General features: G+C 47.7%; 1 protein-coding gene across 12 annotated transcripts in view; it reads left to right on the top strand.

The window, feature by feature from the left end:
* LOC102084310 (discoidin domain-containing receptor 2) overlaps positions 1-18,012 on the top strand; it is a 57,495-nt gene that overhangs the window by 16,225 nt on the left and 23,258 nt on the right. For 9 of the 12 annotated variants that reach the window (XM_065036042.1, XM_065036035.1, XM_065036038.1 and 6 more), the window contains 2 exons: positions 11,873-12,010; positions 16,140-16,242. In XM_065036042.1, coding sequence (XP_064892114.1) covers positions 11,947-12,010; positions 16,140-16,242 — 167 coding nt within the window. In that variant the 5' untranslated portion in view covers positions 11,873-11,946. Of the gene's footprint in view, positions 1-217; positions 286-11,872; positions 12,011-16,139; positions 16,243-18,012 lie in introns of all 12 variants that reach the window. The other 3 variants (XM_065036036.1, XM_021299912.2, XM_021299914.2) reach the window with 1 other exon arrangement.

Below are 18,012 nucleotides of genomic sequence, written 5' to 3'. Positions count from 1 at the left end.
AGATGTGGAGCTCCCCGTGCCCTTCTGATGCACCTACTGCCGTTTTTGTCACTGTCAAACTTTCCCAGCCCCACATCTAGCCTAAAACACAGGAGTGTGGGTACGCAGGAAGCTGTTCCTGAGAATCCTTGTAGTCAGGGTTAACCGTGGGGCTCTCCAGTAGCAGCCCTTCCGGCTAAAATCTGATTATTTCCCCAGTAAACCCATTCTTTTTCAGGTGCTGAGAACTTTCCAAAATAGCCATGTTTCCACCAGAGTGTTCCAGGGTCGCTCGCTGCTCCGCAGGTATTTATTTAATAGGTTTGGCTGAAATTTCATCTGCCCTTTTTGTGTCACAGAGGATAATCTCCGCTAAAAAAAAAAGTGGGTAGTCTTGTTTCTGTGTTTGAGAAGCTGCACAATAAGCTGCTGAAAACTGCAATGTGATCTCTCTCCACAGACGTGAAGCTTGCCAAAGCGGATTAGATCACAGCCCACCTACCTGGGCACCCGTCTTATCTTGGGCAGCGGCCTCTTGGCACGTTGCACATGAAAATCCCAGAGCTTGAATGCAGGCAAATGTGGAATAACCTGCCTGTGCAGGAGATAACTTTCTGGTCACATTAATTACTGCTTTGCTTATGTCTGCTTGGATGAACATTTATAGCCAGTGTACTCTTTCTTTTACTCTGCTAATGGAATCGCAGATGTTCTTATTATGTAAATCCACTTCCAATATTTTATTGAATTACTCCCACGTTGCTCTGTGGCAATATGTCCCAGAGGCTTAATATGCATGGTATGCCGTGGAATTTCATTTCCTCCATTTTAATTTGTTGTTTTTTAATTTCAGTTCATTTTCAGTATGGAAAAGAGGTAAATGGGATCCTTTTCTTGGTTTAGGTGTCATTATTTTACATATTTCTTTTTCCCCCTCATGTCTCCTGCTTCTCTTTGCCATAAACAATCCCAGGATTTTCCTGCAGCTACCTACCTTCTGTGTAGTGCTAAAGCTCATTACTTCTCTGTTTCTGGTCTGGCTTGAGAAAATTGGATCAGAATTGGCCATTCTGGCTTTCCATGGCTGCGAAATGCTGCTAGAGCTTTTTCAGCGTTCTTGTCTTTGTTTATAAGCAAACCATCTGATTTGTTTGTTTGAAATACATTGTGGTAAGCAAAATATTCTCTGAACCGTCTGTAGTCATGCTGGGTATTCTACTGGAACACTTAGTTAATAGAAACTTTATCTCTGTACATGAGAAGTTAAGTTGTTATCTTGTAGAGTTGTCCTGGTAGATAGTAGAGCCAGCAGAATGTGGTGAGACCTGCCTGGAAATCCTCGCTGGAGCCTCCGGGCTTGCTGCAGCAATTTGGGCTGATCCGTGAGCGTTGCCACTCGCTGCTCCCACCTTTGCCAGGCACTTCATAAATTAAACTTCAAAACCACTTTCTGTAGTAAACAAAGCTTGCTCAAGCGCAGTGTAGCAGCCGTGCGTACCCAGGTTTTGCTTTCCTAGTTGTGCTCAGATCTTGATGAACCGATTATAACTTTTCCTTCTTTCTGATGTTGGAAAACAATTCCTGTAGTTTGGTAGCTTTTTGTAGGTGCATGGCATGGCTTTTCACACTTAGAAACTCTTTTTTGGTATGGTTACAGTAGAGCCAGTAATGCTTCTTGAGCTAAGGGCAAAGTCCACATTCCAGCAACAGGTGCATTGAGTTTTTCTTTTATGAATATCACAGAATCCCAGAATGTCAGGGGTTGAAGGGCCCTGGAAAGCTCATGCAGTGCAATCCCCCCATGGAGCAGGAACACCCAGATGAGGTTACACAGGAAGGTGTCCAGGCGGGTTGGAATGTCTGCACAGAAGGAGACTCCACAACCCCCCTGGGCAGCCTGGGCCAGGCTCTGCCACCCTCACCAGGAACAAGTTGCTTCTCAAATTTAAGTGGAACCTCCTGTGTTCCAGTTTGTACCCATTGCCCCTTGTCCTGTCACTGGTTGTCACCCAGAAGAGCCTGGCTCCATCCTCCTGACACTCCCCCTTTCCACATTGATCCCCAGGAATGAGTCCCCCCTCAGTCTCCTCTTGTCCAGCTCCAGAGCCCCAGCTCCCTCAGCCTTTCCTCACACGGGAGATGCTCCACTCCCTTCAGCATCTTGGTGGCTGCGCTGGACTCTCTCCAGCAGTTCCCTGTCCTGCTGGAACTGAGGGGCCACAGCTGGACACAATATTCCAGGTGTGGTCTCCCCAGGGCAGAGCAGAGGGGCAGGAGAACCTCTCTGACCTACTGACCACCCCCTTCTAACCCACCCCAGGTACCATTGGCTTCCTGGCCACAAGGGCCCAGTGCTGGCTCATGGTCGTCCTGTAATACGAAGAGACATTTTACAAAACTCATAAAACATAGCGTTTTGGTAGTATCAGCATTTCTGTGGTGGTTTGATGGTTAGATTACCAGCTAAATTAGTAGATGTTCCAAAAATAGTGTTTCTGGTTTGATTTTTCATTGAACCATCTCTTGGAGGTTAGTTTCTACCCTTGCGCAACCAGCAGCGTCTCAGCTTGGTGCTGGGTGGTACGTGCTGCTGGACGTGGCTTTGCTTCCCTTTGCAAAGGGTCTGTCGTAGTAATCATGTTGTATCTTTTAAAAAGAATCCCTTAGGAACATTTTTGCAACAAAAAGTTATAGATAAGCAGCTGTTACTGTAAACGAGGTATTCTGGAAGGTAAGCGATTAATAAGATGACAAAAAAAATATGGCAAATATATCTTGGGGCGGTGAGAAATATCGTCATATCTCTATAGCAAAATAAACTTCATCAGTAGTGTTTATATTGTTGGGAAAGATTAAAACCTCCTGAACTGATGGCTAAGAACAATGCTGAGGTAAAGCGAAGTGTATTTGGGAAGGAGCTTGGATGATGTACTCTGCTTTGAGGATATCAAAATACCTTCCATTGCACTGGTAACAAGGGAGGGTGTTAAATACTAGATAACTCTTTAAAGTCTTTGAAACTTGACCAAGATTGGGAACCTGTCTGTTTAAAACAAACTGGCAAAGCGGCTTTCTGAATCCTGGCTGCTGATGTGTAATAAATCTGGGAAGGCCGAAGGAGTTCCAGAGGTTTGGAAAACATAAATGTTGTGGCAATGTTTTAAAATAGAGCAGGGAACCAACAGGCGCTCGAGACTGACCTGCAGCAAGGGGGATGCTGGTGCATTAGTGAATCAGTGTCCCATTAAAAAAAGAACGCGGTCGGTGATCCATGTGCTCTGATGGAAAGCAGATCGTGTCCGAAAAGTCTTCAGATTGTGGTTTTTAACGAGATTCCTGTACTGGTTGCCAAAATTAAGTGTGTTGACATCATATACCTGGATCCTAAGTTCCCTCCTGTTGACCCGACGCTGCTGCTCCTGGGAGGCTGCCGAGATTCTGGTGGGAGCAGGACATGTAGGGTCCCCCTTGCCCTGGGCAGGGTCTCACACTTTGTGCTCTGCTGGGGTGACCTTGGCTCTGAGCTGAGAAACACCCTCCTGAGCAGTTTCGGTGGTGTCTGGTCTTTATTTGCTGTTAACGTCACCAGTCCCTGCCCTCTCACTGTGGCAGTGTCTCCGTTTCCAGTTCGCCCATCAGTACTACATTGAATACGTTGATTTAGAAAGTGCCACCCGATACCTCTCAAAAATAGTTACTGGGGGAATGTGATGCACGCGGTCCCTGAAGAGAGGGCCACGGAGCAGCGCTCCAGCCGCGCTCCGGCGTTGGTATGGGACAAACGCGGGTATTCCCTGGTTTGGCTGTGAAGAAGCTGGTGGAATTCACAGTAAAATCCAAGCAGAGCTGTGCCCCTGCCTGGATGGAGCCTCGGCCTCGTGAGCTGGGACCTGGGCAAAAATATTAAGTAACTTCATACAGAAGTTTGGCTTCGTTAAGGAGGTTGGTGGAACCAGTGTCGTTATTTGGGACAAGAGAAGGGTTTGGGATGTGTAAGAGCAGGTTATCAAGGCAGCAGAAACGGGCTCTTTACTGGGGTGCGTGGCAGGGAGGTTGACAGTGATCATGGGCCAAAAGGACAGGACGTTCTGCTTTGGCATAAGGAGGGGTGAAGTTTTCCCTCTGCGGACAGTCAAGCAGTAGAAGTTTGTCCAAAGAAGTGGGGGAGCCTCCGTCCCTGGAGGTTTTTAAGCCCCGGCTGGACAAAGTCCCGCGCAGGCTGCTCTGAAATTGGCGCTAACCCTGCGTTGAGCAGGAGGTGGGATTAGATGCTCTCCTGAGGGTCTCCTCCAGCCCCAATAATTCTGTGACTCAGTAACCTGATCTCCTGAATGCAAGTTTGCATACAGTTAAGTAAAAGGTTATGGTGGAGCCCCTCGAGAGCGGGGAGGGAGGAAGGTGGTTTAGATTGAGTGCTCTTAATACCCCATCTGTCATCTGTGTGGTTAACATGTCACATAGATGGTTGCTACGTGAGACTCTCGCAGCGGAAGGTTGTAGGTCTTGAGAGAGGTATTGCTGACTTGTAGTTCATATGTTTTGAGGATAATATAAAAAATAAACACCCTCAAAAAAATAAAGCTTGGAAGGGGATGCCAGTGTAAGGAATAGAGTGAAAATTTCAGTGTTCCAGGTGCTATGTAGTGGCCATTCTGTGTGGGAAGGGAGCTCTGGTTGAGGACGGTGATCACTGCTGCTTGGGCAAGGAGAGGGGAGATCATCAGAGCTTTTCATCTGTTCATACCTGTCCTGCTGCCAGTTCTGCCCCCTGGGCATCATCTGTCATACAGAAACAGGACTGGAGCCTGGAGGCGGCTCCTCACTGGAGGGACCTGTATGTTGGACAGCTTGCTGGGGTGCAGCAAGGCTTCCCCTGGCTTTAGGTTTGGGGTTCCTGGGGGACAGCATATGTTTATGTCCCCTGTGGAGTCCCCATGTGTCTGGTGACCTGTCATCGAAGCCCCTCCAGGGTCCTCAGCTGAGATAAGCAGGGGTACCCCCACCCCAGGGTCGCTGGGGAAGGGGAGCTGTGGTTTTTGGAGTAGCCGAGCTAAGGAGCACCCATTGTTAGTACAGTGGATTGCATTTCCTTACTTTTGGCTTTGCCTTTCAAATGGTTTCTAATTTGGGTCTGGTTACTTTGGTGGATTAAATGACATTTGTTCATTTATCCCTCAGACTGGTTTTGTAACGAGTACTCTGTGCAGTTTCACAAACTGAGGACACCCCACTGCTGGAGGATTTGTGGGTCTCCATCTCCTTTGCAAAAAACCCCCTCACCTCTGTCTGGGCTGTAGGTAACGCAATGCTATGTGCTGGGGTCCATGGGCTGAACCTTCTCCTGGTGTTAAATGCCTGTGTCATGGGGGACTGGAATGTTCTTTTTCTCCTAAAATCCAGCAAGAGTGAGGTGTCACTTTTTTCATAGTAGCCCCATTAGATATTTGGCTACACCATGGCAAAGGAGGTTCAGACCCTTCTCATCCTCAGGGCAGTCCTGTCACCCACCCCTCGAGGGTGACCACAACATACCCCCAGACCTCGATGTCCCCATTCTTCTGCCACTGCCTCACACCAGCTCTGTGGTGTCCCTGTCCCCACCCCATGTGCCACTCCCACACGTTGTGGTCCCTTTCTTAGCCCCGCGTGGGTTTTTTGTGTCCCTTGTGGTGACAGGTCTCCTGATGCCACCTCAAAGATCATGCCGGGCCTGTTTTGGTCTCACTTTTCCTATTGCTGTGTCTTAGCTCTCTCGTGCATCTTAACCCAACCCTTCCACCTAAAATCTGGTTGCTTTTATATGTACAGACACATTGCTGGTCTGGACATCACTTAGTGTTGTCACCGTTCCTGCCCTATGTCCCCAGCTACATTGCTGACATTGCCATGGGTTTATGGTCTCTTTTTGGCCATTTCTGTTGGTTCCCATATCGAAGAACTGTTGCAGCCTCGTGCTTTGCGCCAGGATCTCGCCTTGCCATGAGGTTGTTGTCCCCGTGCACTCCTCGCGTGATGCGAGATGAGTTGCAAAGGTGGAGTCTTTAATGGTAAATAGGCGTGTATAGGGAGGATATGACTGGCGCGTAAAAGCCCTCTTAAAAATCAAAATTGATACCAGCAGCAAGAAGTATTTGATTTGTAAACCGAGCGAAATGCTTGAAGAAGTGATCAGAATCCATTCTACCAAGTGTTTTCATCAGCAAATTGTTTGGTCCAACTGGAGCTGTGTGGGCTCCAGAGGAAGACTGCTGGTTTTGGGGAATCTCAGATTAATTCTGAAGCAAAGAGAAATGTTCCACCATCATTCTGAAGCCAGAAAGTTGAAATCCTGCTTTCCAGCCTCTCTTTCTTCAGGCTTCAGATATTGTCCCAATTAATAGCTTTGCTGTTTCCTCCTTGAATTCCTTTAGGAGTACTAGGAGGCACTGTCCAGTCCTCTGGCTGTTTCTGATCCTCTTCTGAGGATTTAGGATAGATCCTCTTGTAATACATTCAAGAGTGCATCATAGACACAGCTACGAGTCTTGATCATGACCGTGGAGTTTCTTGGCGCGACGCTGGGCATCTGTAATGGGATTCCTGCAGCAAGCCCAAAGGTCCCACTCCGAGGTAACGATCTGCGAAGGAACCAGTTAAAACAAATGCCTGTTGCACTTGGGATCTAGAGAGGCTCGCAAACGTGCCAGACCTCCGTAATGGATCTCTGGAGGGAGAACAGTACCTGGAGGAGCTCCAAGTCCCACCTTCTCCATGCGCATCACTAAAGAGCAGCTCCCTCCTGCGCCCGCTGGCTGCGCTGGGGACAGTGCTGGGTCACAGCGAGCGTTTCTCTGCTGAGAGCTGCCTTGGCTTTTTAGACATGGTATCTGCTGGGTATGTTGGGAAAAAACCCTGCCCTCTTTTGAGTCTCTTACTGAGTTTTTCAGCAACTAGATAGGGTTTTTTTTCCGCTCTCACAATGATTGTAACAGGATTTTATTCTCCTGCAGCCAGCTGTTAGCAATTAGCAACTTGATCCATTCAGTCCCGAGAACAGAGTTTAACACTTTCTTGCCTCTGTGAGGATGTCTCTAATCCTGTTTTTGCTTGTTTTGGGCTCGCGCTGTAGTTTTGGCACTTTCCGTGTATGTGTGGGCAGGTCAGGAAGAAAGGCCTGAGTACAGCAGGGGCTCCAATGCAGCTGGAAGACCTGCAAAAAAGTATTGAGTTGTCTACCTAGAAAAAAATCATTGGGAAGATGATTTCTAAGCAGTTTGTACAGAGGCTTGTATTTAGTGGTGTATTCCAGTATGTTCTAGCAGTGGGAGGTGTGCAGTTTGGGAATCTAGTCTGCTACTAGCCGAGATTTAGATTCAGCAGAAATCAAGATCCATTGTTATTCAAACAGTGATTTCCGGCAGGACAAGCTCCAGAGTGGTGCTGAGGCTCCTCTAAATGATGAGATGGGAGAGAAAAGCACTCCTGGTGTCCTTGCTCCAGGGAACAGCAGCTGCTCTAAGAGCACTAGAAGATGAGAAAGGACTGTTTTCCCTCTCCAGGGACTCCCAAACATGCACTTTGTTGGTCCAGGACTGGGGACCAAGTGTGGTGGGAAGAATAAACCCAGCCCAGCCTGAGCCCAGCTGCTGGGGTCCCTGCCTGGGGCTGAGCTGCTGGAAATAGTTCGTCACTGTCACATACAAAGGTGACGATTTGTTTCACTGAAGTGTGGCCACCTGGGAATGATGAGGCCTTTTAGGTTCCCTTTGTCATCAGTGGAGACAGACACATCCTGAGAGGATTCATCCTGCTCATCTTGCACACTCTTTAGGCAAGGGTCAAATTCAACGCCAGCTTCAGGCATAGAGCTGCGGACAAGGGAGCTCTAGAGTCATCTCTGGTTTCCTTTCCTCTCCTGGAGGACAGCTTGGCCTCTACAGCCTCATCTTCCAGTTTTTCCAAGCCACGCTGGTTTTGTGTGACCTGCTGAGCTCCATGCACCCATCAAGGCGTGGGAAGCCCCCAGTTCTCAGGGTGCTGCTGCAGCCCCAGGACCACACCAGCCCTCCAGTGCTGGGTGCTGGTTCCATGGCAGGAGCTGACATGGTGCTTGGGCATTTTTACATGACCTTCATTGTCCACTCTACACCACATACCTTCTTAGTTTCTGTTAGCTTTTCTGTCTGATCACCACATTCAAGTGGTTAAAAGATGTGACCGACTGTGTAGCAATACAATAGGTGGGATTTAGGATGTGGCATGAGCTTTGCATAAAGCACGTGGGCACTAAATTATGGTGTTTGGTCTGTACCTGGTCAAATGAGAGAAGATTGCTGTTTGTTGCATGGCACGTTATTATATTGCTGTGATGTTTGTTTCTGTTTTTGTAGAACCATAGAATAGAATAATAGAATCATTTTGGTTGGAAGAGACCCTCAGGATCACTGAGTACAGCCATAACCTAACCCAACTCTAGCACTAAACCATGTCTCTAAGAATCTCGTCTAAGTGCCTTTTAAGCACCTTCAAGGATGGTGACTCCACCAGTGCCTTGGGCAGCCTGTTCCAATGCCTGACAGCCCTTTGGAGAAGAATTTTTTCCTAATATCCAATGTAAACCTTGCCTTGTTCACACCTATTCTGAGAGGATGAGAAAAACTTAGCACAACTACTCTATTGTCAAAACCTCAAATCTTTGTGCCAAGTTTCAGTGTGTCACCTCTTCCATGGGATGGCAGCTGGGCTGCAGGCTCAGTGCTGGTGGCAGGGGATGGCTGCTCCATCCCTGTGCTCCACTGCAGGCGGATGTCTCTGCTCTTGGTCCTTCTTTGCTGGGCTTTTTGGATCAAATGGGAAGCCCAAGGCATCTGAATACTTCCGTTGATGTCTGGGGTTGCTCTAGTTTCTTTTCTGCTTCAACAGTGAGCTCTGGTCCTCACTTATCTTTGTGCAATTGCTATTTCAGTGCCTGTTGACCATCCTTTCCCTTACCCCTGGCCATGTTATAGGGGGAATCCTAGGCTGTTTTAGAATCATAGAATCATTTTGGTTGGAAGAGACCCTCAGGATCATTGAGTCCAACTATAACCCAACTCTAGTACTAAACCATGTCCCTGAGAACCTCATCTAAATGCCTTTTAAACTCCTCCAGGGATGGTGACTCCAGCACTGCCCTGGGCAGCCTGTTCCAATGCCCCACAGCCCTTTCCAGGAAGAATTTTTGGTTTTTTTGGTGGTGGTAGCCTGTCTCTTTACAGACACCTTTTTGCCAGGCAGTTTGTAGGTTCTGAAGGGTGTGATGAGGGCAGGGAACATACATGTGCTCGTCCTCTGCCATCTGAGGGCTCCAGTGCAGCTGGCAGCTTCTCACCCTCCAGCTGGGAAGTCACCTGGGAGACACCCCAAGCTGCTGTCCTCCTGCCAGGGTGTCCCCAGCAGCGTGCAGCATGGGGACCCAGCAGGAGGATCTTCTCTAGCCCAGGCTGCACCCACATAGTGCAGCTGATCTGGGCAGACCCCTGATCAGGGTACCCATGTAACACCAAACAGTTCTCTGCTGTGCTTCCCATCACCTCCTCCAGAAACACGGTTAGGGCTTTAATGTCCACGATTCTTTACTTTCTCGTGTCCTGTGGGAGAAGAGGCTCCTCTAGTGCTGAACTCCCCACAGGTCCCTTTGCCAGTCCCGCTTTGGGAGTCTCCAGAGCACCCGAGCAAATGACCTGCACAGGTTGGCATCCACCAGTCCGTCCTCAAACTCTGCTGCAAAAACGTCTTTGCAGACTGGCTACAAGAAGTCTCTGCTCCATGGTACTTGCGGTCTGTCATGGGACGCTGGGAACTGGTGTGTTTGCAGAAGAGATCGCTCCCCTCCTTTCCAGGGGGAAAACACAACCTCGGATGCACACGCAGCTTGGTCAGAACATCTTTTCCGATTGCCAGACCCTCCTGCTGATACAGGGGCTGCCTTATCTCTCCTGTGCTTTGCTTTTGCACGCTTGCCACCCAAGATACCACAAAATCACGGAACTTTGTCACCTTCCCACCCGCCTTGGCCAGGGTGCTCACCCCGAGCATGAGAGGTGGCTGAAGCAGAAGGGGTCCTGGGGATTTTTAGGGTTTTCTTGGGTTTGCTCTCCCTGTTGCAGGGCTGGGCACAGCACTGCCGGGCAGCGTCCACCCAGCATTAGTTTCCCCTCCTGCATGAGCGTTTGGCTCTTTTCCCAAGAAGGCCCTCAGTTGTTTTGCAGGCTCAGAGCCATCTTTTCTGCTGGAATCCAGCAGGGACAATGGCCAGTAGCAAATCCTTAGGAAAGAGAATAAAAACAGGGCAAGCCTCAGTGATTCTAACCCTGATTTAGCAATCTGCGGCTGGGGGATTTCCTGAGCCAAAGTTTTTACCTTTGGATTTAAGTGGTAGTGTATCTTTCTGTTGTGAATATATCCAATTGTTTTGGTATCCATGGCAGCTCAGGGCTGTGACTTGTACAGTTTAATTATGTTGGGTAGAAAAAATAGAGCCTTTTGTTAAAAGTCTGAGCTAATGGCACTTGATGCTCTGTTCTTATACATGTGTATGCACTGACATAGTGATGGTCCCTTTTTTATCCTCTCTTCCTATCCTAACAAATCCTAACATTCAATTTTGCCTTTTTACTACTACTCTGAGGATTCTTGAGCAAACACCCTCTGGTCCTGGCAACTTTTCATTTATTGATTTGTTCTGTTTTCTTTTTGCCTGACATTTCAATATGAGACAGAGCCTCTAACCTGCATTCTGCAAAGCTCTCTTCCAGGATGGGAACCTCCCAAGGCTCTTTGCAGTCAATGTGGACACAAAGAATTCACATAATTTTGCTGATATGACCTTGCGTTCCTTTAGGTGTTATCATGGCTTTCCACTGAAATCGCCAGCGTTTAAGCCCTTTGCTATTTTCCTTGTTTCCAAACAGGAAATTAAGTGTGCTTGCATGTGTGAGCGCACATGCTCTTTTGGCAGCAATGTGGCCATGTATGGAGAGATTATTTTTGCCCTGTTTTAGGCATTTATCTGAAGGTTGTGTGACAAATTCCAGAGTTCCAGCTGGGGCAGATAGAGATGTGCATTGGGTCAATGAGCCACACTTGGGGATCCTGATGCTGAGAGGTCTGAAGCATCTTATTGATGTGGAAAGGCTGAGAGAGCTGGGGCTGTTCAGCTGGAGAAGAGAAGCTGAGAGGGATCTGATCAATGGGATCAATATCTCAGGGTGGGTGTCAGAGGATGGACCAGACTCTGTTCAGTGGTGCCCAACGCCAGGGTGAGGGTCGACGGGCACAGACTGAAGCACAGGAGGCTCCATGTGAACATGAGCAGAAACTTGTTTGCTGGGAGGTGCCAGAGCCTGGCCCAGGCTGCCCAGAGCGGGTGTGGAGTCTCCTGCTCTGAGACATTCAAACCCCCTGGACCCACCTGTGTGATCTGCTCTGTGACCCTGCGTGAGCAGGGCTGGGCTGGGGATCTACAGAGGTCCCTGCAACCCAACCAGGCTGGGAGTCTGTGACTCTCCAGGCTGATTGTAGATGCAGCTTCAGTACTTGTTAATATAATAAGGAAAGCGAAGAATTGATGGGGGAGAGTTTACTTTGCACTGGATTTGTTTAAGAGCAGTTTAGAGAGTATGTCTGCACAGAAGCCATGGTATCTGAACTCCTAAAAGCTGAATTACATTAATAGCTTTAGAGATAGTATCGATAGCCAGGCAACCAATAGTTCTTCACTAAGCCTCTGCTCAGGTGATGGGTCAGAGTAGGGCTGAGCTCAAGACACTCTTGACAGTGTTAAAAGGCTGCCCACGCCATCACGAGGCAGTGACGATACAGCAAGTCCTGTCATTGGAGGACTCTCATCTTCTCTCTTTGCTTTGTCTTTCAGAAATGTAGATGGCAGCTGCTTTCTTTGAAGGACTCGCGCCCGTCTGAGCCTGCGCAGTGCCTGCGATTGCTACCATGATCTTCTGCATGCTGCTGTTGGCCTCACTGCCTGAGCCGTCTGGTGCCGAAGTCAACCCTGGTAGGGGGCTGTGGGGCTGGGAGGGGACTCTTATCTCCCACCTTTCATATGTTTGATCTCAGCCTTTCTTTGCTTTCTCATGGTGAATGCATGGAAACATAATCACTAACGTAGTCCCTGAATGTCCTCCTCTGGACTGAGTTGGTCAGTCCTGTTTGACAGCTGTACTGGAGCAAAACACCTCACATGACAGTCCCAGGAGGGCTCAGACACATGGATATGCTCCTTTTTCTGCCTGCCCAGAGTGTCCATGCTCTCAGCAGCCCCGTTTTGAGCTCTGATTCTCTCTTCATCAATTTGACCATGTGGCCTGCAGGCCAAGCCTGGCTCTAGACTGCTTCAGAGTTACTGTGTTCCCTGTGGAACGTAAGTTACCGGTTAGCAAAGCATAAGCTACAGCTCTCCAGCCAGCAAGAGAGGTTCTGGAGAAAGAGGTGTGGAAGGGAAGGTGGAAAACCCTACCTGGCACAAAGCTGGGGTGGAGATGGGGATATGAGCCTATGGGTCCCTGTGGAGGGCGTGACCTCTTGTCCTACAGCATTTGGCAAGCTATAATCATGACAGAGATTAGTAAGATAACGATCTGCAATATATTGCACAAATCGCTGTGATGAGGTGGTTTGAGCTGGAGACGGTCTGTGAAATAAATGAGTCTAATCCATTTTCAGCTTGGCCGAAGGCGGAGAGGCGGCAGTGCTGCCCCAAGGGCCTTCGTTTGCTCTGCTAGGTCTGGCTCTGTTTGCTGGAGCCCCTGACCCCGCTCTGGCCGGCAGATGTCTGGAGATGTTTGAGGTGGTGCTGCAACCAGCCGGAAGTGAAATTAAGCCTGTGGGGGGGCTCAGCAGACACTCCTGTGCTCCCCATCACACAGCTGTGCCCTGCGCTGTACATCCACTGCATGTCCAGCTTTGAGACGGGGTTTCTGTCTGGCTCTGATGGTTAAAACTGGTGGAAGAAGAGGGCAGACAGCGCTCAGTCACAGGCAGATCCCTTTTGGTGGTGGTAAGTACAGAAGTTAGCACACCCTAAGGGGCAGGAATCCCCCACCACAGGATCCTGGGAGCTGGCATGGGCTGTGATCCCACCCTCTTGCCTTAATCTCTTCCACCAAGAAATAAGCACGCAGCTTTGCTCGTGCTTCTCGTTCTGCCTGTGACTTCCTCAGGCAGCTTTGTGTCCTCAGCTCCCTCTGTCCCAAGGGGCCGTGCCCTGTTGTTCCCAGCCGGACTGCAGCCCGGCTGATGCTCCTCGTTGCGATGCCCACAGGCTCTGTTGATGATCCTGATCTGCCCCAGGAGTGCTCTGGAGCATCTCCCGCATGGCCTCCTAAACCAAAGGGGCTGCTGTGTGGGTGGTTTCAGACTGGTGTGGGAAGGACCCTATGCAGCCCTTTTGTCCAGCATTGGTTTGACCTCGCTAACAGAGGTGAGCTGTGACACTGTTCTGAGCCTCCCTGTGTCCTGTCTGTGTGACAGGTGAGTGTGTTTCCTTAGTGCATAGTAAAGGGTCAGGGATGTCTTAGCAGGACTCTTGGCAGCACCTAAACAGAACCCAATGATGGTTTTGTTTAAGATAATGTGCATTTTGGTGAGAGCCTCATGCTGCTTGTTTTGGTGAGAGCCACAGCCACCCACAGGGTGCATCCCTTGGTGCCAGGGCCACTCCAGCTTCTATTTGCCAGCCCTGGATTTGTGAACTAATGAGTTCTGTTCAGGATTGCAGCAAGGCCTGGTCCCCCTGAGTCCTTCCCAAGTAGCTAGCTCTGTCTGGCATTGCTGTAGGGTGTGCACTTGACCTTTAAATTAGGTGTGACCAGACAGGATTCCCACTGCAGAAATACAAAACCACTTTCTGCTTTCAAATGATGACTCAACCCTTGTAGAAAATCTTCAGATTTTGACCCCTAGTTCAGCAATGTACTAGATTTCCAGCACTAGATTGGATTGTGCTGGTCTGTAGTGGGACAGCTAAGAGTCAGGACAGGTGAGACTAGGTCGGTTTATTAAATTTAATATTCAGTATCAGAGGAGGGTTAGAGCCCTTGGTTGGCTTTCAGCAGCCACAGTCATCGTGCCTGATCCCAACTGGACACCCACTGCCTCCCATGAATTCTTCTGCAAACAGAGAAACCTCGGTTGAATGTTCTTGGTGGGACCAGAGGCCTGATCACCTCGGTGTCCTGGCTGGGCAGGTTCCCGTCCCTGCTGGTCCTGGATTGTGCACAGACAGCCAGCAGTGCCTTGCCCAGCTCTGCTCTCAGCACTCTGCGGGATGCTGAGGAGCTTTCTGAGCCAGCGTTGGTGTGTTTGCCTATGGTAGCTCAGAGTTCGTCAGCTGATTTTTTGTACCCTTTGGCATTTGGAGTGTTTAATAGATTTAAGGATGCATATGTTTGGTTTGGACTCTGCTACCTGATCTTTTGATGCCTCCTGGTTCTGGTATTCTGAGAGACTGAGTAATTGTTCTGGGTAGGAATGATCTTTGTCATGCTTCACTAATCTTCTTTGTAATGATGAGGCTGCTGATCTTTCCTTTTGCATCATCTATGTTACCTCCTTTGTCTTCTGATGGGAGAAGGAAGGAATAAGAGTTCTATTCCATCTGTCTTGACATCTGACCATAAATAGACAGTGGTGTAATGGCGTTTTCTAGTTTATTTTGTATGTATTCCCATAATTTGCTTTTTTTTCTATATTATCATCAGTAAACATTATCACCTCACCACCTTTACAAGATTATTTAGGAATATGTAGAACATTACACATTTGTCAATATGTGCCTGACTACAGCTACAGCCAAACCCTGTTGAAACAACCTCTATTTGTGAACATTTCTCCATTGAAATCTGGTGTGTAGTTATTCACCCTGAAGCTGTTTATTCTGTATGGTGGTAACAACAAGGTGGGTTTCACGCCTCTACCTTTTCTTGTCACTTCTGGACTTGGGGAACAGCTTGATTATCCGGGTTTGGTGCAAGGGTAGCGGTCCTGAGATACAGAAACGAGGAGGGTGCTGCAGGCAGTGCCCTTGCGGAGGGCAGACGGAGCTGTGGGCACGGGGTGGGTGCCAGCGGGGACATGTGTCACTGGAGTGACTGTGGCATCTGCTGGCACTTGTCACTGCACATGGGAGGGGATGGGGCTGCTGTGGGCTCAGAGCGCAAAGATCAGAAATCTATAGGAAAGTCCATTTCCTGTTTTTCTGAGGCTTGCCATTGAGTATGTTTTTGTCTTTTAATTGTTTCATGATTTAATCCCATATAACTTCCTTTTTAATCTGCTGTTGATGACAGTCTGACAAAAATACCTCGCTTGCCTGTTTTGAATACCGAGCCTTAATGAATGCATTAAGACTTTGAGTTTTCTGAAACATCTCTAATATTCCAAGACATGTTTAAAATCTTGTGTCAGGGGCCAGAACTTGGCCAGCTTGGATTTGTAATCTCCATCTGTGCTGTGTTGGGTGTATTGAGCTGGTCGAGCTCCGTGGCCTGAGCCAGTTGTGTCTGGACTCCCCGGAGGCCCAAACTTTGGGAATCTTGTTGTGCCTGGAGAGAAATGTTTGTTCCACTTGTCGACAGACCCGGATGGGGCGGTGGGGACGCTCAGGGACTTGGGCTCAAGCGTAAGTTCCAACCTAATGTGACAGGGCAGATGTTTCCATAAAATGGCCATCTGTCATAGAAGCTGTTCAAGTGCTTGCATGTTACTGGACTGGTGAAAATAATAATAATTGTTCTTATTTGCATGCAAGTCAAAAATCCAGTTTATTCCAGAAGAAGGAAAATCTTAAACAAATTCTTCCTTTTTATGTTGCATCATTATTAATAAATAATTCATTGTAAAATGGGTCCACGCAACCATTAACACTGGCTTTGGCTTTCATGTTCTTCAAATGTTTCCTTGTAAAGCTTTTTGCCTTGCCAGGACTCTGCTGGATGATAGTAACCCTGAGTGTGTTTCATTACTTATTTCATTTTATGGTAATTATTTCATCTTTATTTACATTCTCAATTTTATCACTTCCATGTTTATTCCCTAGGCGTTGATAGCCTTTTAATTAAACTTGTCTGGTGGTTTAGGAAGAATTGGTACTGATCTTTTTAACTTGCTTTTGTTCCCGTTTTCAGCTATATGCCGTTACCCTTTGGGTATGCACGAAGGGACAATACGGGACGAAGACATCACGGCGTCCAGCCAGTGGTACGATTCCACAGGACCCCAGTATGCACGGTAGGTTAATCTCTGGCAAAACAATATAATCCCTTTTTTTTCTTCTAGATATCTAGTATGTGATTGAGGACGAAGTTCCCTTACCCTTATAGCAACCTTAAGTTTGCTCACTTTGTTCACTGTTCCATATAAAATCTAATTAGCGCGTAGTGAAAGACCAAGAGGTCATGGTCACAAGCTGTAATAAAAGGAAATTCTGAATCAATATTAAGAAAAAATATCCATATGTTTTCATGAAAAGGATATTTTTTCTTAATATTGGTTCAGAATTCTTGAAGTGGTGGAGCTCTTGGACATGTACCCAGAGATGTGATGTCTCAGAGCTTGGAGACTTTCAGGACATGTACAAATCCTTGAGCAGCAGTGGAGGCTTTGGAATTAGCTCTGCTGTGAGCAGGAGGGTGGACTGGAGACTTCAACAGGTGGCTTCCGACCCCGGTGTTCCTATAGTTCTGTGAATAAAGCTCTAATGGATTTATGACTTACAGGTCAGGTAGGGACAGTACCCCTGGGATTCTTGTAGAGCTCTTTATAATAAATTGTAGGAAATCATTTATGAGGATGAACTTTTCAACAGCATCATATTGAGGAAATGGCCTTTGTCCACTCAAAAACCTGGAAACTGCAGAGTTAAGGAATTGTTAAAAAGCAGCTAAAGGATTTTCTTTCAATGTGAAGCAGTACTACAGTCTTTCTCATGAGTGCAGCTTTTCATTTGTTTGTCATTTCATTTCTCTGAATGATTCCCAAATACCTACAAATGTGAGTTTCCTTAGAATTGTTTATAATGATATCAAACATTCCTATAGATTCTGCGCAAGTCAGACATGAATTTCAGGGAAACTGTGATACATTTTTACGATGAAATTGGGCAGTCCAAAATCGTATCATTCTCCTAGTGCTTGACTTCTTTTTTTCTTAATCTGTGGTAGAGCAAAGATGTTAAGCGTTGTGTGTTTTTAAAGGTGTTTGATCAAGGCTGTGGGTCTCAAAGCCGGGACACTTACTTTGCTCTCTGAATTATGGCTTATCTCCAGTTCTGCAGATACTTCAGGCATCACTTGCCATCTGTTCCCATCGTGTCTTTGCCGGGGCAGCTGGATGTCCACAGGGTGAAGACATGAAGCCATTCTCTAGCAGACTTCATTTCGTTAGGGGCCATAGCTGACCTCTAACCATCCTGTGCAGATGTCAGTCCCTGTCATTTCACAGTCACCCTTCCTGCCTTTCTTACAACTTCTTCTTGCCACTTCACCTTAACAAAGTCTTGCACAGGCAGCTGACCAACCTGAGACACTGAGGACTTGCTGTTTGCTAAGAAATCCCTGTTGCTAAAAAGCCCACATGGTCTTTTTGTGTCTGGATAAATGTTTTGTATTTAAAACTCTCCACCTTGTGGCTTGCAAAGCTGAGCCTACGGAAGCCTGGGTGAGGCAGCGGTTCCTTGAGTGGCTCCACCTGCTGCTGGCTGCAGCAATCTCCAAGGATAAAGCTTCATCTTTGCAGTTGGTGCCACAGTGTTCAACTTAGAAGCAGAGCCTTTCACATCATACACTTAGTGTCTTGCACTAGCAACTCTGGGTGAAGGGAAGGTGGAGGATGTGTTGAGATGAGCCAGAATAGTTTGTAGATGGACAGAGCTTATCTTAAAAATACATTTTAGAAAGAAAAGCTCTTCTTTTTGCTTGTTAGAGCTGTAGGAGCTGGTCAAGCCAAGGTCAGGCCTTACTGTATGGGGTTTAGAAGAAATTAGTATGCACTTTACCAGCA

This window comes from Columba livia, chromosome 19 (assembly GCF_036013475.1).
Source record: "Columba livia isolate bColLiv1 breed racing homer chromosome 19, bColLiv1.pat.W.v2, whole genome shotgun sequence".
In the NCBI taxonomy this organism is placed as follows: Eukaryota; Metazoa; Chordata; class Aves; order Columbiformes; family Columbidae; genus Columba; species Columba livia.
This window is presented reverse-complemented; position numbering and strand designations above follow the sequence as displayed.